Genomic DNA, 26,616 nt, shown 5'->3' with positions numbered 1-26,616 from the left:
ACAGCCCGTGTCACAGCCCGTGTCACAGCCTGCCAACGTCCTAACAGCCCGGCAACGTCTCCACCGGGCAGTAGAGCCCCGACGGCTGCCACGTGCGCAGCCAGGCTGGAGGGCCGAGGCAGGAGCAGCGGCACCATGCAGGGCCGCAAGGCAAACCTCAGCCAGCGCGCCCAGGAGCTGTGTGCCGCCGTCGCCTTGCAGGGTGCTGCCCCTTGGGCTTCTTGTGGGGACGGCCTGGGGCGGGCGGGTGGCTCTCGGTCCCCGCGTTGTGGACGGCCTTGGGCGGGCGGGTGGCTCTCGGTCCCCTCGTTGTGGACGGCCTGGGGCGGGCGGGTGGCTCTCGGTCCCCGCATTGTGGACGGCCTGGGGCGGGCGGGTGGCTCTCGGTCCCCGCGTTGTGGACGGCCTGGGGCGGGCGGGTGGCTCTCGGTCCCCGCGTTGTGGACGGCCTGGGGCGGGCGGGTGGCTCTCGGGCCCCGCGTTGTGGACGGCCTGGGGCGGGCGGGTGGCTCTCGGTCCCCGCGTTGTCCTGCACGGTACTAACAGCGCCTTTGTGTCCCCCAGAGCAAGGCAGGAAGTTTTGCGTGCAGCCGCGTGAGGAAAAGCGCAGTGGGACCGGAGTGCGGCTCCCCCGCCTGTGTGAGGCTGTGCAGGAGGACGTCCGTGCCCGGGGCCATAGCCAGCAGGTACCGTCGGGTCCCTCCTGCTCTGCCCCTGCCTGGCGCTGGCCCTGTCGGGAGCGGGCTGCACAGGGCAGCACTAGGCTGGGACTGGCCCCAGGCTGGTGGTGATTGTTCTCTCTGCCCCTCTCGTGCCCGCAGCACAACAGACGCACCGTCTCTGAGACCTGCAGAGCGCCGAAGTCCTTGGGGGCCGCTTTGGCCAACAAGACAGGGCCCAGTGCGCCCGGGCTGCTTGCAGGGGGCTGGGGCTGTGGGAAGGCTCAGAAGGACGGGGTGGGCGGTAGAGTGACCTGGTGCCGGCACAAGGACAGCCCCCCAGGGCTGGTGTGGTGCAACGGGCGGTGTTTGTGTGTGGTCCCACGGGTCCCTTTCCACTGCGGGACCCACCCGTGCAGATCCTCCTTGAGCTCCCTGAGCAGATCTGTTGTCCCGGCAGTGCTCCCGGCTGTCCCAGCCTGTGTGTGCCCAGGGCTGCCCGGGTTCCTGCAGCTCCAGCCGCATCCCTGAGAGAGAGATGCTGGCCCTGCCCTGCCCTGCCCTTCACTGCCTGTCCCGAGGTTACAACCCGGTTATAAGCCCCGCTGCGGTGACAGAGACCCTGGCCCCGCAGAGCTGCCTTTGCCCGGAGGCCTCTTGCAGGGCCAGCGGCGGGCGGGTGCGGGGGGTGGTGGTGCTGCTGCTGCTGCTCTCCGGCACCCCCGCAGCTGGGGCACTGACGGATTCCATTGACGCCCAGCCCTGGGTCTCAGTTAGGCAGCGCCCCTAAGTCCGGTGTCCCCAGCTCCACCCTGGGGGCGGTTTTGCAGGCAGGACCCCCTTGTGCCGCGGGCGCCCAGCAAGCTCTGCCTCCAGCCTGCTGAATGCTCGCATGCCCATCCAGGTGGCCCAGGAGAAGCTCCAGGCCGACATCTATGAACGGGTGAACACCTGCAACATGCTGCTGCACCAGGTGAGGCAGCGGAGACAAGTGCGGGAGGAGCTGCAGAGGCGGCTGCAGCAGCTGCAGGATGCTGCGATGCCTGACAAGCGGCAGCAGGCACAGGCGCAGGTACCTGGGACCCCCTCCTGGGCTGGCAGCACCTGCAGAGGGCTCTAATCCAGCCCCTGCACCCCCCGGCTGGCCTCTGGGCTCGGCATGCGGGGTCACCCCCTGTACCCCCCCACCTCTGCCCCAGGCCATTCGCCAGCTGGAGAAAAACATTGAGAAGATGCTCCTCAAAGTCCACACTGGACAGAAGGTGACCGCCCTGTACCTGGCGGTGCGGGATGTCCTGAGGAAGGTGAGCTCCTCCCCACCGTGCCATCGTGCCACCTGCTCCCCCAGCAGAGACAAGGAGGTGCCCCAGGGGCAACGCTGGTGGGACGCCCCCCTCCCAGATCAAAGAGGTCCTCCTGCTCCCCTCCATCTGCTGTCACAGCACGGGGGACCCCTGGGGCTCACTGGGGTGACGTGCTGTGGCTCCCTGTGTCCCAGGAGCTGGCCCACCTGCCTCCGCACCTGGACCTCCTGTGCAAGATGGCCGAGCTGTATGGTAGGGAGCTCCAGGACATGGATCTCATGGCCTTGGAGGCCTGCAAAGCCGCTGACAGAGCCAAGGTGAGATGGCCAGGGGCACCTCGGGGCCCTTTTCCACCCTCCAGAGCCCACCGACGGCACCATGTGCCCCGGAGCTGCTGAGTGTGCCTTCAACCAAGAGCAAAAGAGCCGGAGCTGGGCTTGCCCACAGCGCCCCGATGGCTCCATAGCTCCTCCCGGGTGTCGCTCTTGGGCCGGGCTGCCCTGGGGCTGGGGACAGCCTGCCCGAAGCCCCAGCTACGGCGAAGGCAGCACGCTCCACCCGCCAGCCCTCCTTGCCCACTATCCTTCCCAGCCTGTCTACTTGGCGGGGGGGCTGGTCATTGCTGACCCTGGCCATCCCACAAGTTCAGCTGGCTGCCAAAGGTCCGTTCCAGCTCTGACAGCCACTTCTCCCTTCTCTGACACGCTCCAGAAGGACGCAAACAGGACGCGCAGCCGGATCCTTGCGGAGAGAGCGCGCATGTACCGCTCCCGGGCCACCCAGGAGGTCTCTGCAGACACAGGGTGGCGGGAGGAGATGTACCAAAGGCACCTGAGAGCGGTGAGCTGGGGGTCCTGGCACAGGCCAGGCTGTGGGCAGACGGCACGCATCGGTGCCGGGCCCCACACGGGTCGGGGGCCTGCAGGGCCAGCTCCCCCCGGGTGTCAGCAGCGGGGGGGGGTGACACTGCACATCCTTGCAGCAGGAGAGGCACGAGCTCACCGTGGACTCCCCGACCCCGGCCTCACAGGACCAGCTCGTGGGTGAGTGCCTGGCGGGGTGCAGGGGGGTGGGACGCGGGCACAGCCGCAGGCATCCTTCCCTGACGCTTCCCTCCCACCCCAGGCACCAGTCTGGAGGCCCTCAGGTCCCAGATGGAGCACGAGGCCAGGGTCACGCAGAAGTTGGAGCAGGCCAAGGCTGCGCTGCAGTGCTCCAGCACCTGGGTAACGTGAACCCCCCCTCTGGTAAAACCCACGGCTGCTCAGGGCCCGGGGAGCTGAGAGCCCTCTGCTTGCCTTGTTGCATTGTGGGCTTCTCTGCCCTCCTCTGCCTCGGGAGACCCCCAGAGGCTGCTCAGGGCCCGGGGAGCTGAGAGCCCTCTGCTTGCCTTGTTGCATTGTGGGCTTCTCTGCCCTCCTCTGCCTCGGGAGACCCCCAGAGGCCCTCTGGGGCGGGCAGGGATGGCACCACTTCTCCGTGACATGAGCTTGCAGCCGTCCACGGTGCACACGGCTCCCCGAGGCCACGGCCTGGGTCCTGTACCCTGCAGGAGCACCGGGGGCTGAGTCCTCGCGCTCTCCCCCGGCCAGGACATACCCGGCAGGCTCCTGGAACAGCAGAAGTCCTCGGCGGACCTGGAGCAGTGCATCAAGGAGGGCGAGGAGAAGAAGCAGGCACTGGCGGAGAGGCTGCACGAGCTGGAGCTGAACCTAGCTAAGCTGAAGTTTCACCCGCCCTCGAACACAAGCAGGTGTGCAGTCGTGTCCACTGGGCCACGGCCCTTGGCGGGGGGGACACGTGTGTGCCAGGCGTCCCGACACAGCAGGGCACCCCTTCCCACGTCCCACTGCAGCCGCCCACCCCTCCTGTGCCGCCAGGTTTTCTGAGCAGGGGGCTCCCCCAGCTCTGGGCCTGGCAGAGCACCCAAAGCTCCCGCTGTGGCGGCAGGAGGACCCCCGCTTCTGGCCTGGCGTGGGAAGTGGTACCAGCAGCGTGGAGCTGGGTTGCAGGCAGCACCTCTGCTCTGCATTGGCAACCTGAGCAGCTTTTGCAACAGCTCTAGGGTGTTCCTGCCCCCCCTGTGCACTTGTATGGATGTGAATGTGCTTGGCTCCAGGGTGCTGGAGGAGGAGCTGCGGCTGAAACTGCAGTGCCAAGAGGCTCGGCTGGAGGACATGCGGGCCCAGATGATGAGGAGCAAGGATGATCTGCTCAAATGTGAAGTCAACATCGACAGCCTTTTCGTCCGCCTGCAGGGCATCACCGTGCCCGGCCAGGTACCCACATGGCGCTGGCGTGAGCTTGGCCCCGGCCACTGCCCGCTGGTGCAGCAGCACGGCGTGGTGACGCTTGGTGCAGCCACTGCCCCCCCCCCGTGGCTCGTTTTCCCCACCAAGGTGGTTGTTCTCTCTCTGACTCCAGGAGGATCCTGTCAAGGCCATGGCGGTGGAGGAGAAGCTGCAGCACTGTGAGCAGAAGCTGCGCTACCTGGTGCAGCAGGTGGCCAGCCTGCCCCACGACTGGCGCAGCCCCAACAAGGACAACAAGGTGCGCGGGGGCTCCACCCCTGCTGTGGCCTTTGGGCACCCGCACGGGGCTTTCCCATACGGCCCATCCCAAGCGTCCTCCCAGCTGGCAGGATGGAGGTGGCGCCAGGGGAGAGCCATGGAGCAGCTCAGCCCCGGTGGCACGGGGCACTGCAGGGTGTGCCCCGCGCGGGGACCTCGAGGTGGGGCAGCCCTTGGCTTGGAACACCCACCTCCCCTTCAGCAAGTAACCCGGAGTGTCTTCCACAGATTTTTGCCAAGGTCCGTAGCATAACAGAGAAAACCACCAGAGATCATCCACAGAACCTGAGGGTTTCCTTGGAGGATGCGGACAGCAGCCAAGGTAGGAGAGCACAGCGAGGACACGTGCCACAGCAACCGTCCCAGCCCCTGCCCATGGGGATTCCTGGGCATCCTTGCCTGTCTTCCACTGTCCCAGCAGAGCCCAACCCACGAGCTGCTTGTCCCAGGTGCTGTGGGACAAGGAGGGAGAGCCTTGGCTTCAAAATCACCTGGTTGTGGCCTCCTCCGGTTGGATGTTCTTGGGGGAGACCACGAGCTTTTGGCAGCTCACTACTGTGTTTTGAACAAAGCGGGAGCTGTACCCACCACCCCCCGGCTCCAGGCCTTTCTGGGAAGCCCCAGCAGTGTTGAAGAGGGGCCACAGCGGTGGCAGCCCCAGGCTCTGCAGGTCCCCCTGGGATGCGGGGCTGGCAGAGCCAGTCGGCAGTGCCTGTGCCTCAGGGCTCCGCACGAGGGCTCTCTGGGATGCCACCAGCCCTGCAAAAGGTGCCGGCCTCTGCCCAGGGACACGAGCACACAGAGCCTCCACAGCCCACTCCTCTCCACTCTCTCCTCCAGAGTCCTTGGATTCTGATGACGAATCCTGTGGCCTTGTCCTCACCCGGGAGGGCATCAAGAAGCAGGGGCTGCTCCTCATGAAAAGCAAGAAGCGTGGCAAGAAGTAGCAGTTTCTCCAGCAGACCTTTGCATGCCCCACAGCCACCCGCTGTGCTGGGCATGCCCCAGAGCCACCCGCTGTGCTCTTTGGCCGGCAGCTTTAATAAAGTAGATGTTTTGCGCTCCTCACAGGCCTGTGGTACACCTGGAATGGGGGGGTCGCTTCTGGCACCTGGGACGCCTGGGTGCTGAGCTGGCTTTGGAAGCACCCCCATCCCCGCCGCCCCTCACCCCGTTGCGCTCTCTGCAGAGGTGGGGATGGACCGGGGCGGGGGGACTGCTTTCGTGGCCAAAGCAAAGCTGGGGTCAGGGTGGCTCTCTCCCCCTTGCTCCCGTGGGGCAATCACCTTCGCGGGACCTCTGCGGCCCCAGACCACTGTGGGACCTCAAAGGGCTGTTGCCTGTCCAAGGCAGCTCTGGGGAAACGTGGGGCAGGGGCTGAGACCTGTCCAGGCATTGGACCTCAGGGTGGGGGTCTTCATGTGCATGCGTGGGAGCACAAGGGCAGACCCTGCCTTGGGAAGGGAGAGCCAAGTCTGAGCTGGAGCCCCCAGTCTGGGGCTGCCTGACCTGACCTGGCTGGGGACCCTTCCAGCTTCTGCCCTCCCCTGGCCCCCGCACACACGTTGTGCAACTCGTAGTGATAACCCTGACCTCAGAGCACACGTCGGGCGCTACCTCTGGGCTGCGGGGCAGTGCCTGCAGGTAAGGGCTAACCCAGCATGACCCAGGACAGCAGAGGATGCTACAGCGAGCCTGTGGCTCCCGGACAGGATCCCCAGCCCTGCTGACTGCTCACGGACACCCAGCCGTGGGCTCCACGGTGCCTTCGCTGCAAAGGCACTCCTAAAACATGGCTGCAAAGGGATGGTGCTGTTTCCCCAAGTACAGGCAGCACTGACAGGGAGACCCGCGCGGGAGAGTGGCACCTCGTCCCCTTCAGCCGGGGGACATCAACACCAGACCAGGCTTTCACTGTCCTCTCTGCTCGGTCCCTGTACTTCATGCCAACAGCACTTGTAACATCATCCCTAGGGGGAAGGAAGGGCTCTTTCTGCCCAGCCACTAGCAGGCGGGCACATCACGCCAAGTGTTCCTGGTGGGTTTTGTGTGACTACTGGTACGGGGATGATATTGCCAAAATACAGCACAACTTGTGTTTTTCAAAGGAAGCTCCAGCAATAGGTGAACGTGCCAAAGAATGCATCTAATGGAGCTTCCCAGAACTGAGAGCGCGTCTATGGCTGTAGACAGGCTCTTCTGCAATTGAAAACCACGCTCTAATGACACCCATCCATCTCCTGTCCCTGTGCTGTTCCCACATGCCCAGCACACCAGGGGGGCTGTGCTGGGGTCTGGGTCAGGGAGTCCTGCGCTGCGAGCAGCTGCCCAGCCATGCAGCAAAGATCTGAACATACTCTGCCAAGCAGGGAGCCAAGCAGGGAGCGTGGGTGGCCAGCGCTGGGCCACTCTGCCCACGTCCAACGCACCCAGGCTTTGAAGAAACTCAGCTGAAAAAGATGCCATTAGGAAGCAAAACAGCTGCACAGCACCACCCGTCCTGCTGACTGGGCATCTCTGCTCTTGCTGCAGTGGGCCACCAGCTGATGGTGAGATTGATGCACCCCCGGCTCTCGCTGCACCGCTGGCATCCTGGGGCAGCGCAGCTGCAGGCATGGCACTATTGGCCAGAAACCATGGAAAATCTGCCCATCCACACGCCTTTGTGCAAACCATCCATCCCTTCTCTCTTTCACAGCGCTCTACAGCTGCTGCCAAAACAGTCTGAACTACGACGAGGCTATAGGAGCCAGCATGAACGCTGGTGTTTGCCTTTACAAGGTCTAGTACGGCAGAACCACGGAGCATCAGGTTTTGTGCCCATCAGCTTAGAAGCAGCAGCTCCAGGATGTGTCTATTAGACAACAGTCACCACACCACTGGATAAATACGAATGCTTGGAATCCAGCTGATCAAACCATGCTAGCTTCATACACCTCGCACCTTCTGAAAGGGCTTCCCTTCCTCCCTTGGCAATGCAGAAACAAGGGTACACCCCACGGGTGCCGCACGGGGGAGGAAAGGTTTACAGCTCTCACAAGAATGCTGCCTTGAGCAGAGAGGAGCCCACCGACATCTGCCAAAGGCTCGGGTAGCTGAGAAACCCCTCTCTCCATGGTGACATTCACCCAGTCCAAAATCCAGCATCTGTTGGTCAGCAGCTGAGAAGGTCCCAGTTCCATCTGGATTTGCACAAGTCTTTTTTGGATTGGAGAAACTGTGCATATCGGTATCGAGGAATTAACATCTTGGTTCCCTAACCCATCAGTGGGGTTAAAGAAACCGATCATTATAATAACCGGGGCGATTTTTACAGTTGTGCCTGTGGTTGTCCTAATGCAATGTTGTGTCACTTGTGTGACTGGCTTAGTAACACAACTACAAGAAAGGACGTGCAATCACGTTAGATACTAAACTATTGCAGGTATGCAATGATGAAACCAAAGGAGGGCAGTGTTAAAGACAATGGGTTTTGAACTAAGCGATTTACAGTGCTGAAGCTGCTAAATGGCAGGACCAGGCCTTGGTGCCTTGCACAGCCCTAACCCAAGGCTGGTTTAAAACTTGGTCAAGTTAACCAGTTAATGCGCGAGGTAAAGAGCGCTGGTGCTCGCCCCTGGAAAGGCTGGGGGTGGGAATTTGGGTGCTCTCCTCGCTGCGGTAGCGGGAAGGGGTCTCTCGAGGGGTAACAGGTTTTCTCCGGAGTGGTGGGGGTTTGGGTTTTCTTCAAGAATGTGTTTTGACCATTTTGCCATCTGTTGTAAAATTTGGTCCTGTGCATTATTTGAGCCCTCTTGTTTCTATTTGACGTTCTGGAATGGCATAACAGTGCTTGAGTTCGGCATTTCCATTATAAAATGGTATTGTTGCTATCTATCTGAGCGAGCAGAGCGAGCGAGTGTGTAACGGGCCCTTTTGTGTGAGTGTTTTGTGCAACTGAGACGCAGCTCAGCTACGAAGCCAGCCCTGAAACCTGTAACTTGCATAAAGTGGAAATGGAAAGTGAACAAGAGTGGGGAAATAGTAAAAAAAGAGCCTTTTGGTTTGTATTTTGGCTCACTGGAAGAATATAGGAGGACCGCCAGGTGGGAGTCTCAATAAAATTATCATCATCAATGGTGGCCTTTATATATCTTAGAAGATCAGGAAATTGCAACCCCTTGCTATAATTCATGTTGTTTTTAAGATGACAGGGAAAATGGGATGAAGTAACATATGCAGATACGTTTTCCACTTTGAGAAGCCATACAGAGTAGCAGGAGGAGTGCGGGACTAAGATAGCACCACCTGATACTTGGATTTTGGCTCTAGAAAAGGATAGGGAAAAACTGAGACCTAAACTAGAAAGACACTCTTGTTGAATTTTTTGTGTTAAATATACGATTGCTGTATTTTGCAAGAGCGAGCCTCAGGTCGCGGCTCCTCCTGTGGAGCAACCGGGGTGAAGCGCAAAACACTTGCACTAATGTAGGATCCGAGGCGGGGGAGTCAAGGACCCCAGGGAAGGGTCAAAGCCTTGGGGCGAGTTTGTACAAAACCCCACACCCGCTGGGAGCTGCGGCTTGGCCGGCAAAGGCACCATAGGCAAGGACAGAGACTTAACGCAGCAAGGAGCAGATTTGCATTCAGGGTACGAAAGGGTTAAAGCAGAGGTGCTGTTGCAGAGGCACGCACTTGTACCAGCTACAGAGCAGGGAAAACTCTCCTGCCCCTCGAGTAGGAGGTCACGATCTCCCACCGCCACAATTATTTTACCACAGCATCCTTGAGTTTTATCTCTTCAGCAGCTTGTTTTCTTTCAGCAGTTAGCATGACCTGCCGTGATGTTTAAATGCTGCTTAGGACAGTGTAGTGGCATAATGACTCTATTTGCCACGTGGGCCCCGCCTCAGCGTGGAGATCTCTACGTGCATGGACAGACTGGCCAGGTTCCTTGTGGGCACAAAGCCTTCACTGCTTGTCTTTCAAAGGGCCATCTCTTTATGCACATTTTTATGAAGCACAGAAGATGGTAATGTCTGTGTGTAGCCTGTCACGGGCCATTGGCGTTAACATGCAATCCATCAGTCTGCAAATGAGGTGCTGAGTAAGAGCCTGGGATGATCCTGTGTCGGTAACACTGGATTTCAGAATCCTCTAATTTCTTTGTTTCCTATGTTCAGCAGCTAGAGCACCATAGGACGGCTGCACATGAAAGATCTCGAGTTACAGAAACTTCATCAGAGCCGATTTACAAGCTTGGTGCTAGGAAGGCAGTTTCCCTCTATAAGGAGTCTTTTTCTGCAAATCAAAGATTGAGGGTTATCCTCCTCTCTGGTAGAGGGAGCTTGGTTTTATTTCTCAACGAATAAATGTACATGCTTGCATTCCTCGCCATGTCCGTAGCTGAGCCAGAATGCGCGGGAAGGACAAGACCAAAGCCCAGTCTCAGCAGCTGGTCTGTTCTTGCCCGGTGCCACGGGAGCAGAACTCCCTGCGTAGCTGTTCCGTGTTGCCGAAGGCACGAGGCGAGGCAGGAACGGGCTCCTGGTGCCATGCGAAACCAGCCGGCAGCTGCCAGAGAGCGCGGGGGGCTGTTGGGGTCCATGTGCCCACGTGTTTTCCCTGCAAGTGTCCTGGCCCCGTGTCTGGTGGGGCTTGGAGGGGTCCCCCAGCTGGGCAGGCTGCAACTGCTGCAGCCACGGTGCTGGGACCGCGCTGCCCGCCCTGCCTTGGGCTGCCTCAGTAACTGGTTATTCATTCGCCTGTGGCCCGCAGAAGCGGAGAGGAGGGGGCCGTGGGTGGCGATGGCTGAGCAGGAGGCGCTGGCCGAGCAGGAGGTGTGTGCCATGCGGCACTGGGAGGTGCCACCGTGACAGTTCCGCCAGTGCAGGGAGTGAGCTCATCTCTGTGATGTCACAGCCCGTGTCACAGCCTGCCAACGTCCTAACAGCCCGGCAACGTCTCCACCGGGCAGTAGAGCCCCGACGGCTGCCATGTGCGCAGCCAGGCTGGAGGGCCGAGGCAGGAGCAGCGGCACCATGCGGGGCCGCAAGGCAAACCTCAGCCAGCGCGCCCAGGAGCTGTGTGCCGCCGTCGCCTTGCAGGGTGCTGCCCCTTGGGCTTCTTGTGGGGACGGCCTGGGGCGGGCGGGTGGCTCTCGGTCCCCTCGTTGTGGACGGCCTGGGGCGGGCGGGTGGCTCTCGGTCCCCTCGTTGTGGACGGCCTGGGGCGGGCGGGTGGCTCTCGGTCCCCTCGTTGTGGACGGCCTGGGGCGGGCGGGTGGCTCTCGGTCCCCGCGTTGTGGACGGCCTGGGGCGGGCGGGTGGCTCTCGGTCCCCGCGTTGTCCTGCACGGTACTAACAGCGCCTTTGTGTCCCCCAGAGCAAGGCAGGAAGTTTTGCGTGCAGCCGCGTGAGGAAAAGCGCAGTGGGACCGGAGTGCGGCTCCCCCGCCTGTGTGAGGCTGTGCAGGAGGACGTCCGTGCCCGGGGCCATAGCCAGCAGGTACCGTCGGGTCCCTCCTGCTCTGCCCCTGCCTGGCGCTGGCCCTGTCGGGAGCGGGCTGCACAGGGCAGCACTAGGCTGGGACTGGCCCCAGGCTGGTGGTGATTGTTCTCTCTGCCCCTCTCGTGCCCGCAGCACAACAGACGCACCGTCTCTGAGACCTGCAGAGCGCCGAAGTCCTTGGGGGCCGCTTTGGCCAACAAGACAGGGCCCAGTGCGCCCGGGCTGCTTGCAGGGGGCTGGGGCTGTGGGAAGGCTCAGAAGGACGGGGTGGGCGGTAGAGTGACCTGGTGCCGGCACAAGGACAGCCCCCCAGGGCTGGTGTGGTGCAACGGGCGGTGTTTGTGTGTGGTCCCACGGGTCCCTTTCCACTGCGGGACCCACCCGTGCAGATCCTCCTTGAGCTCCCTGAGCAGATCTGTTGTCCCGGCAGTGCTCCCGGCTGTCCCAGCCTGTGTGTGCCCAGGGCTGCCCGGGTTCCTGCAGCTCCAGCCGCATCCCTGAGAGAGAGATGCTGGCCCTGCCCTGCCCTGCCCTTCACTGCCTGTCCCGAGGTTACAACCCGGTTATAAGCCCCGCTGCGGTGACAGAGACCCTGGCCCCGCAGAGCTGCCTTTGCCCGGGGGCCTCTTGCAGGGCCAGCGGCGGGCGGGTGCGGGGGGTGGTGGTGCTGCTGCTGCTGCTCTCCGGCACCCCCGCAGCTGGGGCACTGACGGATTCCATTGACGCCCAGCCCTGGGTCTCAGTTAGGCAGCGCCCCTAAGTCCGGTGTCCCCAGCTCCACCCTGGGGGCGGTTTTGCAGGCAGGACCCCCTTGTGCCGCGGGCGCCCAGCAAGCTCTGCCTCCAGCCTGCTGAATGCTCGCATGCCCATCCAGGTGGCCCAGGAGAAGCTCCAGGCCGACATCTATGAACGGGTGAACACCTGCAACATGCTGCTGCACCAGGTGAGGCAGCGGAGACAAGTGCGGGAGGAGCTGCAGAGGCGGCTGCAGCAGCTGCAGGATGCTGCGATGCCTGACAAGCGGCAGCAGGCACAGGCGCAGGTACCTGGGACCCCCTCCTGGGCTGGCAGCACCTGCAGAGGGCTCTAATCCAGCCCCTGCACCCCCCGGCTGGCCTCTGGGCTCGGCATGCGGGGTCACCCCCTGTACCCCCCCACCTCTGCCCCAGGCCATTCGCCAGCTGGAGAAAAACATTGAGAAGATGCTCCTCAAAGTCCACACTGGACAGAAGGTGACCGCCCTGTACCTGGCGGTGCGGGATGTCCTGAGGAAGGTGAGCTCCTCCCCACCGTGCCATCGTGCCACCTGCTCCCCCAGCAGAGACAAGGAGGTGCCCCAGGGGCAACGCTGGTGGGACGCCCCCCCTCCCAGATCAAAGAGGTCCTCCTGCTCCCCTCCATCTGCTGTCACAGCACGGGGGACCCCTGGGGCTCACTGGGGTGACGTGCTGTGGCTCCCTGTGTCCCAGGAGCTGGCCCACCTGCCTCCGCACCTGGACCTCCTGTGCAAGATGGCCGAGCTGTATGGTAGGGAGCTCCAGGACATGGATCTCATGGCCTTGGAGGCCTGCAAAGCCGCTGACAGAGCCAAGGTGAGATGGCCAGGGGCACCTCGGGGCCCTTTTCCACCCTCCAGAGCCCACCGACGGCACCATGTGCCCCGGAGCTGCTGAGTGTGCCTTCAACCAAGAGCAAAAGAGCCAGAGCTGGGCTTGCCCACAGCGCCCCGATGGCTCCATAGCTCCTCCCGGGTGTCGCTCTTGGGCCGGGCTGCCCTGGGGCTGGGGACAGCCTGCCCGAAGCCCCAGCTACGGCGAAGGCAGCACGCTCCACCCGCCAGCCCTCCTTGCCCACTATCCTTCCCAGCCTGTCTACTTGGCGGGGGGGCTGGTCATTGCTGACCCTGGCCATCCCACAAGTTCAGCTGGCTGCCAAAGGTCCGTTCCAGCTCTGACAGCCACTTCTCCCTTCTCTGACACGCTCCAGAAGGACGCAAACAGGACGCGCAGCCGGATCCTTGCAGAGAGAGCGCGCATGTACCGCTCCCGGGCCACCCAGGAGGTCTCTGCAGACACAGGGTGGCGGGAGGAGATGTACCAAAGGCACCTGAGAGCGGTGAGCTGGGGGTCCTGGCACAGGCCAGGCTGTGGGCAGACGGCACGCATCGGTGCCGGGCCCCACACGGGTCGGGGGCCTGCAGGGCCAGCTCCCCCCGGGTGTCAGCAGCGGGGGGGGGTGACACTGCACATCCTTGCAGCAGGAGAGGCACGAGCTCACCGTGGACTCCCCGACCCCGGCCTCACAGGACCAGCTCGTGGGTGAGTGCCTGGCGGGGTGCAGGGGGGTGGGACGCGGGCACAGCCGCAGGCATCCTTCCCTGACGCTTCCCTCCCACCCCAGGCACCAGTCTGGAGGCCCTCAGGTCCCAGATGGAGCACGAGGCCAGGGTCACGCAGAAGTTGGAGCAGGCCAAGGCTGCGCTGCAGTGCTCCAGGACCTGGGTAACGTGAACCCCCCCTCTGGTAAAACCCACGGCTGCTCAGGGCCCGGGGAGCTGAGAGCCCTCTGCTTGCCTTGTTGCATTGTGGGCTTCTCTGCCCTCCTCTGCCTCGGGAGACCCCCAGAGGCCCTCTGGGGCGGGCAGGGATGGCACCACTTCTCCGTGACATGAGCTTGCAGCCGTCCACGGTGCACACGGCTCCCCGAGGCCACGGCCTGGGTCCTGTACCCTGCAGGAGCACCGGGGGCTGAGTCCTCGCGCTCTCCCCCGGCCAGGACATACCCGGCAGGCTCCTGGAACAGCAGAAGTCCTCGGCGGACCTGGAGCAGTGCATCAAGGAGGGCGAGGAGAAGAAGCAGGCACTGGCGGAGAGGCTGCACGAGCTGGAGCTGAACCTAGCTAAGCTGAAGTTTCACCCGCCCTCGAACACAAGCAGGTGTGCAGTCGTGTCCACTGGGCCACGGCCCTTGGCGGGGGGGACACGTGTGTGCCAGGCGTCCCGACACAGCAGGGCACCCCTTCCCACGTCCCACTGCAGCCGCCCACCCCTCCTGTGCCGCCAGGTTTTCTGAGCAGGGGGCTCCCCCAGCTCTGGGCCTGGCAGAGCACCCAAAGCTCCCGCTGTGGCGGCAGGAGGACCCCCGCTTCTGGCCTGGCGTGGGAAGTGGTACCAGCAGCGTGGAGCTGGGTTGCAGGCAGCACCTCTGCTCTGCATTGGCAACCTGAGCAGCTTTTGCAACAGCTCTAGGGTGTTCCTGCCCCCCCTGTGCACTTGTATGGATGTGAATGTGCTTGGCTCCAGGGTGCTGGAGGAGGAGCTGCGGCTGAAACTGCAGTGCCAAGAGGCTCGGCTGGAGGACATGCGGGCCCAGATGATGAGGAGCAAGGATGATCTGCTCAAATGTGAAGTCAACATCGACAGCCTTTTCGTCCGCCTGCAGGGCATCACCGTGCCCGGCCAGGTACCCACATGGCGCTGGCGTGAGCTTGGCCCCGGCCACTGCCCGCTGGTGCAGCAGCACGGCGTGGTGACGCTTGGTGCAGCCACTGCCCCCCCCCCCGTGGCTCGTTTTCCCCACCAAGGTGGTTGTTCTCTCTCTGACTCCAGGAGGATCCTGTCAAGGCCATGGCGGTGGAGGAGAAGCTGCAGCACTGTGAGCAGAAGCTGCGCTACCTGGTGCCGCAGGTGGCCAGCCTGCCCCACGACTGGCGCAGCCCCAACAAGGACAACAAGGTGCGCGGGGGCTCCACCCCTGCTGTGGCCTTTGGGCACCCGCACGGGGCTTTCCCATACGGCCCATCCCAAGCGTCCTCCCAGCTGGCAGGATGGAGGTGGCGCCAGGGGAGAGCCATGGAGCAGCTCAGCCCCGGTGGCACGGGGCACTGCAGGGTGTGCCCCGCGCGGGGACCTCGAGGTGGGGCAGCCCTTGGCTTGGAACACCCACCTCCCCTTCAGCAAGTAACCCGGAGTGTCTTCCACAGATTTTTGCCAAGGTCCGTAGCATAACAGAGAAAACCACCAGAGATCATCCACAGAACCTGAGGGTTTCCTTGGAGGATGCGGACAGCAGCCAAGGTAGGAGAGCACAGCGAGGACACGTGCCACAGCAACCGTCCCAGCCCCTGCCCATGGGGATTCCTGGGCATCCTTGCCTGTCTTCCACTGTCCCAGCAGAGCCCAACCCACGAGCTGCTTGTCCCAGGTGCTGTGGGACAAGGAGGGAGAGCCTTGGCTTCAAAATCACCTGGTTGTGGCCTCCTCCGGTTGGATGTTCTTGGGGGAGACCACGAGCTTTTGGCAGCTCACTACTGTGTTTTGAACAAAGCGGGAGCTGTACCCACCACCCCCCGGCTCCAGGCCTTTCTGGGAAGCCCCAGCAGTGTTGAAGAGGGGCCACAGCGGTGGCAGCCCCAGGCTCTGCAGGTCCCCCTGGGATGCGGGGCTGGCAGAGCCAGTCGGCAGTGCCTGTGCCTCAGGGCTCCGCACGAGGGCTCTCTGGGATGCCACCAGCCCTGCAAAAGGTGCCGGCTCTGCCCAGGGACACGAGCACACAGAGCCTCCACAGCCCACTCCTCTCCACTCTCTCCTCCAGAGTCCTTGGATTCTGATGACGAATCCTGTGGCCTTGTCCTCACCCGGGAGGGCATCAAGAAGCAGGGGCTGCTCCTCATGAAAAGCAAGAAGCGTGGCAAGAAGTAGCAGTTTCTCCAGCAGACCTTTGCATGCCCCACAGCCACCCGCTGTGCTGGGCATGCCCCAGAGCCACCCGCTGTGCTCTTTGGCCGGCAGCTTTAATAAAGTAGATGTTTTGCGCTCCTCACAGGCCTGTGGTACACCTGGAATGGGGGGGTCGCTTCTGGCACCTGGGACGCCTGGGTGCTGAGCTGGCTTTGGAAGCACCCCCATCCCCGCCGCCCCTCACCCCGTTGCGCTCTCTGCAGAGGTGGGGATGGACCGGGGGGGGAACCGCTTTCGTGGCCAAAGCAAAGCTGGGGTCAGGGTGGCTCTCTCCCCCTTGCTCCCGTGGGGCAATCACCTTCGCGGGACCTCTGCGGCCCCAGACCACTGTGGGACCTCAAAGGGCTGTTGCCTGTCCAAGGCAGCTCTGGGGAAACGTGGGGCAGGGGCTGAGACCTGTCCAGGCATTGGACCTCAGGGTGGGGGTCTTCATGTGCATGCGTGGGAGCACAAGGGCAGACCCTGCCTTGGGAAGGGAGAGCCAAGTCTGAGCTGGAGCCCCCAGTCTGGGGCTGCCTGACCTGACCTGGCTGGGGACCCTTCCAGCTTCTGCCCTCCCCTGGCCCCCGCACACACGTTGTGCAACTCGTAGTGATAACCCTGACCTCAGAGCACACGTCGGGCGCTACCTCTGGGCTGCGGGGCAGTGCCTGCAGGTAAGGGCTAACCCAGCATGACCCAGGACAGCAGAGGATGCTACAGCGAGCCTGTGGCTCCCGGACAGGATCCCCAGCCCTGCTGACTGCTCACGGACACCCAGCCGTGGGCTCCACGGTGCCTTCGCTGCAAAGGCACTCCTAAAACATGGCTGCAAAGGGATGGTGCTGTTTCCCCAAGTACAGGCAGCACTGACAGGGAGACCCGCGCGGGAGAGTGGCACCTCGTCCCCTTCAGCCGGGGGACATCAACACCAGACCAGGCTTTCACTGTCCTCTCTGCTCGGTCCCTGTACTTCATGCCAACAGCACTTGTAACATCATCCCTAGGGGGAAGGAAGGGCTCTTTCTGCCCAGCCACTAGCAGGCGGGCACATCACGCCAAGTGTTCCTGGTGGGTTTTGTGTGACTACTGGTACGGGGATGATATTGCCAAAATACAGCACAACTTGTGTTTTTCAAAGGAAGCTCCAGCAATAGGTGAACGTGCCAAAGAATGCATCTAATGGAGCTTCCCAGAACTGAGAGCGCGTCTATGGCTGTAGACAGGCTCTTCTGCAATTGAAAACCACGCTCTAATGACACCCATCCATCTCCTGTCCCTGTGCTGTTCCCACATGCCCAGCACACCAGGGGGGCTGTGCTGGGGTCTGGGTCAGGGAGTCCTGCGCTGCGAGCAGCTGCCCAGCCATGCAGCAAAGATCTGAACATACTCTGCCAAGCAGGGAGCCAAGCAGGGAGCGTGGGTGGCCAGCGCTGGGCCACTCTGCCCACGTCCAACGCACCCAGGCTTTGAAGAAACTCAGCTGAAAAAGATGCCATTAGGAAGCAAAACAGCTGCACAGCACCACCCGTCCTGCTGACTGGGCATCTCTGCTCTTGCTGCAGTGGGCCACCAGCTGATGGTGAGATTGATGCACCCCCGGCTCTCGCTGCACCGCTGGCATCCTGGGGCAGCGCAGCTGCAGGCATGGCACTATTGGCCAGAAACCATGGAAAATCTGCCCATCCACACGCCTTTGTGCAAACCATCCATCCCTTCTCTCTTTCACAGCGCTCTACAGCTGCTGCCAAAACAGTCTGAACTACGACGAGGCTATAGGAGCCAGCATGAACGCTGGTGTTTGCCTTTACAAGGTCTAGTACGGCAGAACCACGGAGCATCAGGTTTTGTGCCCATCAGCTTAGAAGCAGCAGCTCCAGGACATGTCTATTAGACAACAGTCACCACACCACTGGATAAATACGAATGCTTGGAATCCAGCTGATCAAACCATGCTAGCTTCATACACCTCGCACCTTCTGAAAGGGCTTCCCTTCCTCCCTTGGCAATGCAGAAACAAGGGTACACCCCACGGGTGCCGCACGGGGGAGGAAAGGTTTACAGCTCTCACAAGAATGCTGCCTTGAGCAGAGAGGAGCCCACTGACATCTGCCAAAGGCTCGGGTAGCTGAGAAACCCCTCTCTCCATGGTGACATTCACCCAGTCCAAAATCCAGCATCTGTTGGTCAGCAGCTGAGAAGGTCCCAGTTCCATCTGGATTTGCACAAGTCTTTTTTGGATTGGAGAAACTGTGCATATCGGTATCGAGGAATTAACATCTTGGTTCCCTAACCCATCAGTGGGGTTAAAGAAACCGATCATTATAATAACCGGGGCGATTTTTACAGTTGTGCCTGTGGTTGTCCTAATGCAATGTTGTGTCACTTGTGTGACTGGCTTAGTAACACAACTACAAGAAAGGACGTGCAATCACGTTAGATACTAAACTATTGCAGGTATGCAATGATGAAACCAAAGGAGGGCAGTGTTAAAGACAATGGGTTTTGAACTAAGCGATTTACAGTGCTGAAGCTGCTAAATGGCAGGACCAGGCCTTGGTGCCTTGCACAGCCCTAACCCAAGGCTGGTTTAAAACTTGGTCAAGTTAACCAGTTAATGCGCGAGGTAAAGAGCGCTGGTGCTCGCCCCTGGAAAGGCTGGGGGTGGGAATTTGGGTGCTCTCCTCGCTGCGGTAGCGGGAAGGGGTCTCTCGAGGGGTAACAGGTTTTCTCCGGAGTGGTGGGGGTTTGGGTTTTCTTCAAGAATGTGTTTTGACCATTTTGCCATCTGTTGTAAAATTTGGTCCTGTGCATTATTTGAGCCCTCTTGTTTCTATTTGACCTTCTGGAATGGCATAACAGTGCTTGAGTTCGGCATTTCCATTATAAAATGGTATTGTTGCTATCTATCTGAGCGAGCAGAGCGAGCGAGTGTGTAACGGGCCCTTTTGTGTGAGTGTTTTGTGCAACTGAGACGCAGCTCAGCTACGAAGCCAGCCCTGAAACCTGTAACTTGCATAAAGTGGAAATGGAAAGTGAACAAGAGTGGGGAAATAGTAAAAAAAGAGCCTTTTGGTTTGTATTTTGGCTCACTGGAAGAATATAGGAGGACCGCCAGGTGGGAGTCTCAATAAAATTATCATCATCAATGGTGGCCTTTATATATCTTAGAAGATCAGGAAATTGCAACCCCTTGCTATAATTCATGTTGTTTTTAAGATGACAGGGAAAATGGGATGAAGTAACATATGCAGATACGTTTTCCACTTTGAGAAGCCATACAGAGTAGCAGGAGGAGTGCGGGACTAAGATAGCACCACCTGATACTTGGATTTTGGCTCTAGAAAAGGATAGGGAAAAACTGAGACCTAAACTAGAAAGACACTCTTGTTGAATTTTTTGTGTTAAATATACGATTGCTGTATTTTGCAAGAGCGAGCCTCAGGTCGCGGCTCCTCCTGTGGAGCAACCGGGGTGAAGCGCAAAACACTTGCACTAATGTAGGATCCGAGGCGGGGGAGTCAAGGACCCCAGGGAAGGGTCAAAGCCTTGGGGCGAGTTTGTACAAAACCCCACACCCGCTGGGAGCTGCGGCTTGGCCGGCAAAGGCACCATAGGCAAGGACAGAGACTTAACGCAGCAAGGAGCAGATTTGCATTCAGGGTACGAAAGGGTTAAAGCAGAGGTGCTGTTGCAGAGGCACGCACTTGTACCAGCTACAGAGCAGGGAAAACTCTCCTGCCCCTTGAGTAGGAGGTCACGATCTCCCACCGCCACAATTATTTTACCACAGCATCCTTGAGTTTTATCTCTTCAGCAGCTTGTTTTCTTTCAGCAGTTAGCATGACCTGCCGTGATGTTTAAATGCTGCCTAGGACAGTGTAGTGGCATAATGACTCTATTTGCCACGTGGGCCCCGCCTCAGCGTGGAGATCTCTACGTGCATGGACAGACTGGCCAGGTTCCTTGTGGGCACAAAGCCTTCACTGCTTGTCTTTCAAAGGGCCATCTCTTTATGCACATTTTTATGAAGCACAGAAGATGGTAATGTCTGTGTGCAGCCTGTCACGGGCCATTGGCGTTAACATGCAATCCATCAGTCTGCAAATGAGGTGCTGAGTAAGAGCCTGGGATGATCCTGTGTCGGTAACACTGGATTTCAGAATCCTCTAATTTCTTTGTTTCCTATGTTCAGCAGCTAGAGCACCATAGGACGGCTGCACATGAAAGATCTCGAGTTACAGAAACTTCATCAGAGCCGATTTACAAGCTTGGTGCTAGGAAGGCAGTTTCCCTCTATAAGGAGTCTTTTTCTGCAAATCAAAGATTGAGGGTTATCCTCCTCTCTGGTAGAGGGAGCTTGGTTTTATTTCTCAACGAATAAATGTACATGCTTGCATTCCTCGCCGTGTCCGTAGCTGAGCCAGAATGCGCGGGAAGGACAAGACCAAAGCCCAGTCTCAGCCGCTGGTTTGTTCTTGCCCGGTGCCACGGGAGCAGAACTCCCTGCGTAGCTGTTCCGTGTTGCCGAAGGCACGAGGCGAGGCAGGAACGGGCTCCTGGTGCCATGCGAAACCAGCCGGCAGCTGCCAGAGAGCGCGGGGGGCTGTTGGGGTCCATGTGCCCACGTGTTTTCCCTGCAAGTGTCCTGGCCCCGTGTCTGGTGGGGCTTGGAGGGGTCCCCCAGCTGGGCGGGCTGCAACTGCTGCAGCCACGGTGCTGGGACCGCGCTGCCCGCCCTGCCTTGGGCTGCCTCAGTAACTGGTTATTCATTCGCCTGTGGCCCGCAGAAGCGGAGAGGAGGGGGCCGTGGGTGGCGATGGCTGAGCAGGAGGCGCTGGCCGAGCAGGAGGTGTGTGCCATGCGGCACTGGGAGGTGCCACCGTGACAGTTCCGCCAGTGCAGGGAGTGAGCTCATCTCTGTGATGTCACAGCCCGTGTCACAGCCTGCCAACGTCCTAACAGCCCGGCAACGTCTCCACCGGGCAGTAGAGCCCCGACGGCTGCCATGTGCGCAGCCAGGCTGGAGGGCCGAGGCAGGAGCAGCGGCACCATGCGGGGCCGCAAGGCAAACCTCAGCCAGCGCGCCCAGGAGCTGTGTGCCGCCGTCGCCTTGCAGGGTGCTGCCCCTTGGGCTTCTTGTGGGGACGGCCTGGGGCGGGCGGGTGGCTCTCGGTCCCCTCGTTGTGGACGGCCTGGGGCGGGCGGGTGGCTCTCGGTCCCCTCGTTGTGGACGGCCTGGGGCGGGCGGGTGGCTCTCGGTCCCCGCGTTGTGGACGGCCTGGGGTGGGCGGGTGGCTCTCGGTCCCCTCGTTGTGGACGGCCTGGGGCGGGCGGGTGGCTCTCGGTCCCCGCGTTGTGGACGGCCTGGGGCGGGCGGGTGGCTCTCGGTCCCCGCGTTGTCCTGCACGGTACTAACAGCGCCTTTGTGTCCCCCAGAGCAAGGCAGGAAGTTTTGCGTGCAGCCGCGTGAGGAAAAGCGCAGTGGGACCGGAGTGCGGCTCCCCCGCCTGTGTGAGGCTGTGCAGGAGGACGTCCGTGCCCGGGGCCATAGCCAGCAGGTACCGTCGGGTCCCTCCTGCTCTGCCCCTGCCTGGCGCTGGCCCTGTCGGGAGCGGGCTGCACAGGGCAGCACTAGGCTGGGACTGGCCCCAGGCTGGTGGTGATTGTTCTCTCTGCCCCTCTCGTGCCCGCAGCACAACAGACGCACCGTCTCTGAGACCTGCAGAGCGCCGAAGTCCTTGGGGGCCGCTTTGGCCAACAAGACAGGGCCCAGTGCGCCCGGGCTGCTTGCAGGGGGCTGGGGCTGTGGGAAGGCTCAGAAGGACGGGGTGGGCGGTAGAGTGACCTGGTGCCGGCACAAGGACAGCCCCCCAGGGCTGGTGTGGTGCAACGGGCGGTGTTTGTGTGTGGTCCCACGGGTCCCTTTCCACTGCGGGACCCACCCGTGCAGATCCTCCATGAGCTCCCTGAGCAGATCTGTTGTCCCGGCAGTGCTCCCGGCTGTCCCAGCCTGTGTGTGCCCAGGGCTGCCCGGGTTCCTGCAGCTCCAGCCGCATCCCTGAGAGAGAGATGCTGGCCCTGCCCTGCCCTGCCCTTCACTGCCTGTCCCGAGGTTACAACCCGGTTATAAGCCCCGCTGCGGTGACAGAGACCCTGGCCCCGCAGAGCTGCCTTTGCCCGGAGGCCTCTTGCAGGGCCAGCGGCGGGCGGGTGCGGGGGGTGGTGGTGCTGCTGCTGCTGCTCTCCGGCACCCCCGCAGCTGGGGCACTGACGGATTCCATTGACGCCCAGCCCTGGGTCTCAGTTAGGCAGCGCCCCTAAGTCCGGTGTCCCCAGCTCCACCCTGGGGGCGGTTTTGCAGGCAGGACCCCCTTGTGCCGCGGGCGCCCAGCAAGCTCTGCCTCCAGCCTGCTGAATGCTCGCATGCCCATCCAGGTGGCCCAGGAGAAGCTCCAGGCCGACATCTATGAACGGGTGAACACCTGCAACATGCTGCTGCACCAGGTGAGGCAGCGGAGACAAGTGCGGGAGGAGCTGCAGAGGCGGCTGCAGCAGCTGCAGGATGCTGCGATGCCTGACAAGCGGCAGCAGGCACAGGCGCAGGTACCTGGGACCCCCTCCTGGGCTGGCAGCACCTGCAGAGGGCTCTAATCCAGCCCCTGCACCCCCCGGCTGGCCTCTGGGCTCGGCATGCGGGGTCACCCCCTGTACCCCCCCACCTCTGCCCCAGGCCATTCGCCAGCTGGAGAAAAACATTGAGAAGATGCTCCTCAAAGTCCACACTGGACAGAAGGTGACCGCCCTGTACCTGGCGGTGCGGGATGTCCTGAGGAAGGTGAGCTCCTCCCCACCGTGCCATCGTGCCACCTGCTCCCCCAGCAGAGACAAGGAGGTGCCCCAGGGGCAACGCTGGTGGGACGCCCCCCTCCCAGATCAAAGAGGTCCTCCTGCTCCCCTCCATCTGCTGTCACAGCACGGGGGACCCCTGGGGCTCACTGGGGTGACGTGCTGTGGCTCCCTGTGTCCCAGGAGCTGGCCCACCTGCCTCCGCACCTGGACCTCCTGTGCAAGATGGCCGAGCTGTATGGTAGGGAGCTCCAGGACATGGATCTCATGGCCTTGGAGGCCTGCAAAGCCGCTGACAGAGCCAAGGTGAGATGGCCAGGGGCACCTCGGGGCCCTTTTCCACCCTCCAGAGCCCACCGACGGCACCATGTGCCCCGGAGCTGCTGAGTGTGCCTTCAACCAAGAGCAAAAGAGCCAGAGCTGGGCTTGCCCACAGCGCCCCGATGGCTCCATAGCTCCTCCCGGGTGTCGCTCTTGGGCCAGGCTGCCCTGGGGCTGGGGACAGCCTGCCTGAAGCCCCAGCTACGGCGAAGGCAGCACGCTCCACCCGCCAGCCCTCCTTGCCCACTATCCTTCCCAGCCTGTCTACTTGGCGGGGGGGCTGGTCGTTGCTGACCCTGGCCATCCCACAAGTTCAGCTGGCTGCCAAAGGTCCGTTCCAGCTCTGACAGCCACTTCTCCCTTCTCTGACACGCTCCAGAAGGACGCAAACAGGACGCGCAGCCGGATCCTTGCGGAGAGAGCGCGCATGTACCGCTCCCGGGCCACCCAGGAGGTCTCTGCAGACACAGGGTGGCGGGAGGAGATGTACCAAAGGCACCTGAGAGCGGTGAGCTGGGGGTCCTGGCACAGGCCAGGCTGTGGGCAGACGGCACGCATCGGTGCCGGGCCCCACACGGGTCGGGGGCCTGCAGGGCCAGCTCCCCCCGGGTGTCAGCAGCGGGGGGGGTGACACTGCACATCCTTGCAGCAGGAGAGGCACGAGCTCACCGTGGACTCCCCGACCCCGGCCTCACAGGACCAGCTCGTGGGTGAGTGCCTGGCGGGGTGCAGGGGGGTGGGACGCGGGCACAGCCGCAGGCATCCTTCCCTGACGCTTCCCTCCCACCCCAGGCACCAGTCTGGAGGCCCTCAGGTCCCAGATGGAGCACGAGGCCAGGGTCACGCAGAAGTTGGAGCAGGCCAAGGCTGCGCTGCAGTGCTCCAGGACCTGGGTAACGTGAACCCCCCCTCTGGTAAAACCCACGGCTGCTCAGGGCCCGGGGAGCTGAGAGCCCTCTGCTTGCCTTGTTGCATTGTGGGCTTCTCTGCCCTCCTCTGCCTCGGGAGACCCCCAGAGGCTGCTCAGGGCCCGGGGAGCTGAGAGCCCTCTGCTTGCCTTGTTGCATTGTGGGCTTCTCTGCCCTCCTCTGCCTCGGGAGACCCCCAGAGGCCCTCTGGGGCGGGCAGGGATGGCACCACTTCTCCGTGACATGAGCTTGCAGCCGTCCACGGTGCACACGGCTCCCCGAGGCCACGGCCTGGGTCCTGTACCCTGCAGGAGCACCGGGGGCTGAGTCCTCGCGCTCTCCCCCGGCCAGGACATACCCGGCAGGCTCCTGGAACAGCAGAAGTCCTCGGCGGACCTGGAGCAGTGCATCAAGGAGGGCGAGGAGAAGAAGCAGGCACTGGCGGAGAGGCTGCACGAGCTGGAGCTGAACCTAGCTAAGCTGAAGTTTCACCCGCCCTCGAACACAAGCAGGTGTGCAGTCGTGTCCACTGGGCCACGGCCCTTGGCGGGGGGGACACGTGTGTGCCAGGCGTCCCGACACAGCAGGGCACCCCTTCCCACGTCCCACTGCAGCCGCCCACCCCTCCTGTGCCGCCAGGTTTTCTGAGCAGGGGGCTCCCCCAGCTCTGGGCCTGGCAGAGCACCCAAAGCTCCCGCTGTGGCGGCAGGAGGACCCCCGCTTCTGGCCTGGCGTGGGAAGTGGTACCAGCAGCGTGGAGCTGGGTTGCAGGCAGCACCTCTGCTCTGCATTGGCAACCTGAGCAGCTTTTGCAACAGCTCTAGGGTGTTCCTGCCCCCCCTGTGCACTTGTATGGATGTGAATGTGCTTGGCTCCAGGGTGCTGGAGGAGGAGCTGCGGCTGAAACTGCAGTGCCAAGAGGCTCGGCTGGAGGACATGCGGGCCCAGATGATGAGGAGCAAGGATGATCTGCTCAAATGTGAAGTCAACATCGACAGCCTTTTCGTCCGCCTGCAGGGCATCACCGTGCCCGGCCAGGTACCCACATGGCGCTGGCGTGAGCTTGGCCCCGGCCACTGCCCGCTGGTGCAGCAGCACGGCGTGGTGACGCTTGGTGCAGCCACTGCCCCCCCCCCCCGTGGCTCGTTTTCCCCACCAAGGTGGTTGTTCTCTCTCTGACTCCAGGAGGATCCTGTCAAGGCCATGGCGGTGGAGGAGAAGCTGCAGCACTGTGAGCAGAAGCTGCGCTACCTGGTGCAGCAGGTGGCCAGCCTGCCCCACGACTGGCGCAGCCCCAACAAGGACAACAAGGTGCGCGGGGGCTCCACCCCTGCTGTGGCCTTTGGGCACCCGCACGGGGCTTTCCCATACGGCCCATCCCAAGCGTCCTCCCAGCTGGCAGGATGGAGGTGGCGCCAGGGGAGAGCCATGGAGCAGCTCAGCCCCGGTGGCACGGGGCACTGCAGGGTGTGCCCCGCGCGGGGACCTCGAGGTGGGGCAGCCCTTGGCTTGGAACACCCACCTCCCCTTCAGCAAGTAACCCGGAGTGTCTTCCACAGATTTTTGCCAAGGTCCGTAGCATAACAGAGAAAACCACCAGAGATCATCCACAGAACCTGAGGGTTTCCTTGGAGGATGCGGACAGCAGCCAAGGTAGGAGAGCACAGCGAGGACACGTGCCACAGCAACCGTCCCAGCCCCTGCCCATGGGGATTCCTGGGCATCCTTGCCTGTCTTCCACTGTCCCAGCAGAGCCCAACCCACGAGCTGCTTGTCCCAGGTGCTGTGGGACAAGGAGGGAGAGCCTTGGCTTCAAAATCACCTGGTTGTGGCCTCCTCCGGTTGGATGTTCTTGGGGGAGACCACGAGCTTTTGGCAGCTCACTACTGTGTTTTGAACAAAGCGGGAGCTGTACCCACCACCCCCCGGCTCCAGGCCTTTCTGGGAAGCCCCAGCAGTGTTGAAGAGGGGCCACAGCGGTGGCAGCCCCAGGCTCTGCAGGTCCCCCTGGGATGCGGGGCTGGCAGAGCCAGTCGGCAGTGCCTGTGCCTCAGGGCTCCGCACGAGGGCTCTCTGGGATGCCACCAGCCCTGCAAAAGGTGCCGGCCTCTGCCCAGGGACACGAGCACACAGAGCCTCCACAGCCCACTCCTCTCCACTCTCTCCTCCAGAGTCCTTGGATTCTGATGACGAATCCTGTGGCCTTGTCCTCACCCGGGAGGGCATCAAGAAGCAGGGGCTGCTCCTCATGAAAAGCAAGAAGCGTGGCAAGAAGTAGCAGTTTCTCCAGCAGACCTTTGCATGCCCCACAGCCACCCGCTGTGCTGGGCATGCCCCAGAGCCACCCGCTGTGCTCTTTGGCCGGCAGCTTTAATAAAGTAGATGTTTTGCGCTCCTCACAGGCCTGTGGTACACCTGGAATGGGGGGGGTCGCTTCTGGCACCTGGGACGCCTGGGTGCTGAGCTGGCTTTGGAAGCACCCCCATCCCCGCCGCCCCTCACCCCGTTGCGCTCTCTGCAGAGGTGGGGATGGACCGGGGGGGGAACCGCTTTCGTGGCCAAAGCAAAGCTGGGGTCAGGGTGGCTCTCTCCCCCTTGCTCCCGTGGGGCAATCACCTTCGCGGGACCTCTGCGGCCCCAGACCACTGTGGGACCTCAAAGGGCTGTTGCCTGTCCAAGGCAGCTCTGGGGAAACGTGGGGCAGGGGCTGAGACCTGTCCAGGCATTGGACCTCAGGGTGGGGGTCTTCATGTGCATGCGTGGGAGCACAAGGGCAGACCCTGCCTTGGGAAGGGAGAG

The 26,616-nt window shown here is 61.9% G+C and overlaps 3 protein-coding genes across 5 annotated transcripts; all 3 read left to right on the top strand.

The window, feature by feature from the left end:
- The first annotated feature begins 1,394 nt into the window (after nucleotides 1-1,394).
- LOC121084207 (coiled-coil domain-containing protein 183-like) lies at nucleotides 1,395-5,304 on the top strand. Its single transcript, XM_040585489.1, has 9 exons — nucleotides 1,395-1,731; nucleotides 1,859-1,963; nucleotides 2,158-2,280; nucleotides 2,675-2,803; nucleotides 2,946-3,324; nucleotides 3,533-3,716; nucleotides 4,083-4,242; nucleotides 4,388-4,513; nucleotides 4,762-5,304. The coding sequence occupies exons 1-9, from the start codon at nucleotides 1,552-1,554 to the stop codon at nucleotides 5,164-5,166; spliced, it is 1,791 nt and encodes a 596-aa protein (XP_040441423.1). The 5' UTR covers nucleotides 1,395-1,551; the 3' UTR covers nucleotides 5,167-5,304.
- Nucleotides 5,305-11,664: 6,360 nt separating this feature from the next.
- LOC121084141 (coiled-coil domain-containing protein 183-like) lies at nucleotides 11,665-15,733 on the top strand. Its single transcript, XM_040585358.1, has 10 exons — nucleotides 11,665-12,063; nucleotides 12,191-12,295; nucleotides 12,491-12,691; nucleotides 13,008-13,136; nucleotides 13,279-13,339; nucleotides 13,422-13,522; nucleotides 13,797-13,957; nucleotides 14,324-14,483; nucleotides 14,630-14,755; nucleotides 15,004-15,733. The coding sequence occupies exons 1-10, from the start codon at nucleotides 11,884-11,886 to the stop codon at nucleotides 15,406-15,408; spliced, it is 1,629 nt and encodes a 542-aa protein (XP_040441292.1). The 5' UTR covers nucleotides 11,665-11,883; the 3' UTR covers nucleotides 15,409-15,733.
- Nucleotides 15,734-22,007: 6,274 nt separating this feature from the next.
- LOC121096755 (coiled-coil domain-containing protein 183-like) lies at nucleotides 22,008-26,216 on the top strand. 3 transcript variants are annotated; one of them, XM_040613232.1, is made up of 11 exons: nucleotides 22,008-22,345; nucleotides 22,473-22,577; nucleotides 22,772-22,894; nucleotides 23,289-23,417; nucleotides 23,559-23,619; nucleotides 23,702-23,802; nucleotides 24,169-24,329; nucleotides 24,696-24,855; nucleotides 25,003-25,128; nucleotides 25,377-25,470; nucleotides 25,989-26,216. In XM_040613232.1, exons 1-11 carry the CDS (start codon nucleotides 22,166-22,168, stop codon nucleotides 26,093-26,095), a joined length of 1,347 nt encoding a protein of 448 aa, XP_040469166.1. In that variant the 5' UTR covers nucleotides 22,008-22,165; the 3' UTR covers nucleotides 26,096-26,216. The 3 variants fall into 3 exon arrangements, with proteins under 3 accessions (XP_040469166.1, XP_040469148.1, XP_040469157.1); XM_040613214.1 differs by lacking the exon at nucleotides 25,989-26,216 and having other exon boundaries at nucleotides 22,011-22,345; nucleotides 25,377-25,919; XM_040613223.1 differs by lacking the exon at nucleotides 25,989-26,216 and having other exon boundaries at nucleotides 22,012-22,345; nucleotides 23,562-23,619; nucleotides 25,377-25,919.
- Nucleotides 26,217-26,616: the final 400 nt, after the last annotated feature.

The sequence above is a fragment of the Falco naumanni genome, chromosome 1, assembly GCF_017639655.2.
Source record: "Falco naumanni isolate bFalNau1 chromosome 1, bFalNau1.pat, whole genome shotgun sequence".
In the NCBI taxonomy this organism is placed as follows: Eukaryota; Metazoa; Chordata; class Aves; order Falconiformes; family Falconidae; genus Falco; species Falco naumanni.
The sequence above is the reverse complement of the archived record's forward strand: the minus strand, read 5'-3'. Positions and strand labels throughout refer to the sequence as shown.

Excerpts from the sequence above, each read along its gene's own strand:
- LOC121084207 (XM_040585489.1), top strand. The coding sequence starts at position 1,552 with ATGCCCATCCAGGTGGCCCAGGAGAAGCTCCAGGCCGACATCTATGAA. Across the intron at positions 1,964-2,157 it reads TGCGGGATGTCCTGAGGAAG|GAGCTGGCCCACCTGCCTCC; the intron begins GTGAGCTCCTCC and ends CCTGTGTCCCAG. Across the intron at positions 4,243-4,387 it reads GCATCACCGTGCCCGGCCAG|GAGGATCCTGTCAAGGCCAT; the intron begins GTACCCACATGG and ends CTCTGACTCCAG.
- LOC121084141 (XM_040585358.1), top strand. The coding sequence starts at position 11,884 with ATGCCCATCCAGGTGGCCCAGGAGAAGCTCCAGGCCGACATCTATGAA. Across the intron at positions 12,064-12,190 it reads GGCAGCAGGCACAGGCGCAG|GCCATTCGCCAGCTGGAGAA; the intron begins GTACCTGGGACC and ends CCTCTGCCCCAG. Across the intron at positions 14,756-15,003 it reads GCCCCAACAAGGACAACAAG|ATTTTTGCCAAGGTCCGTAG; the intron begins GTGCGCGGGGGC and ends TGTCTTCCACAG.
- LOC121096755 (XM_040613214.1), top strand. The coding sequence starts at position 22,166 with ATGCCCATCCAGGTGGCCCAGGAGAAGCTCCAGGCCGACATCTATGAA. Across the intron at positions 24,330-24,695 it reads CCGCCCTCGAACACAAGCAG|GGTGCTGGAGGAGGAGCTGC; the intron begins GTGTGCAGTCGT and ends GCTTGGCTCCAG. Across the intron at positions 24,856-25,002 it reads GCATCACCGTGCCCGGCCAG|GAGGATCCTGTCAAGGCCAT; the intron begins GTACCCACATGG and ends CTCTGACTCCAG.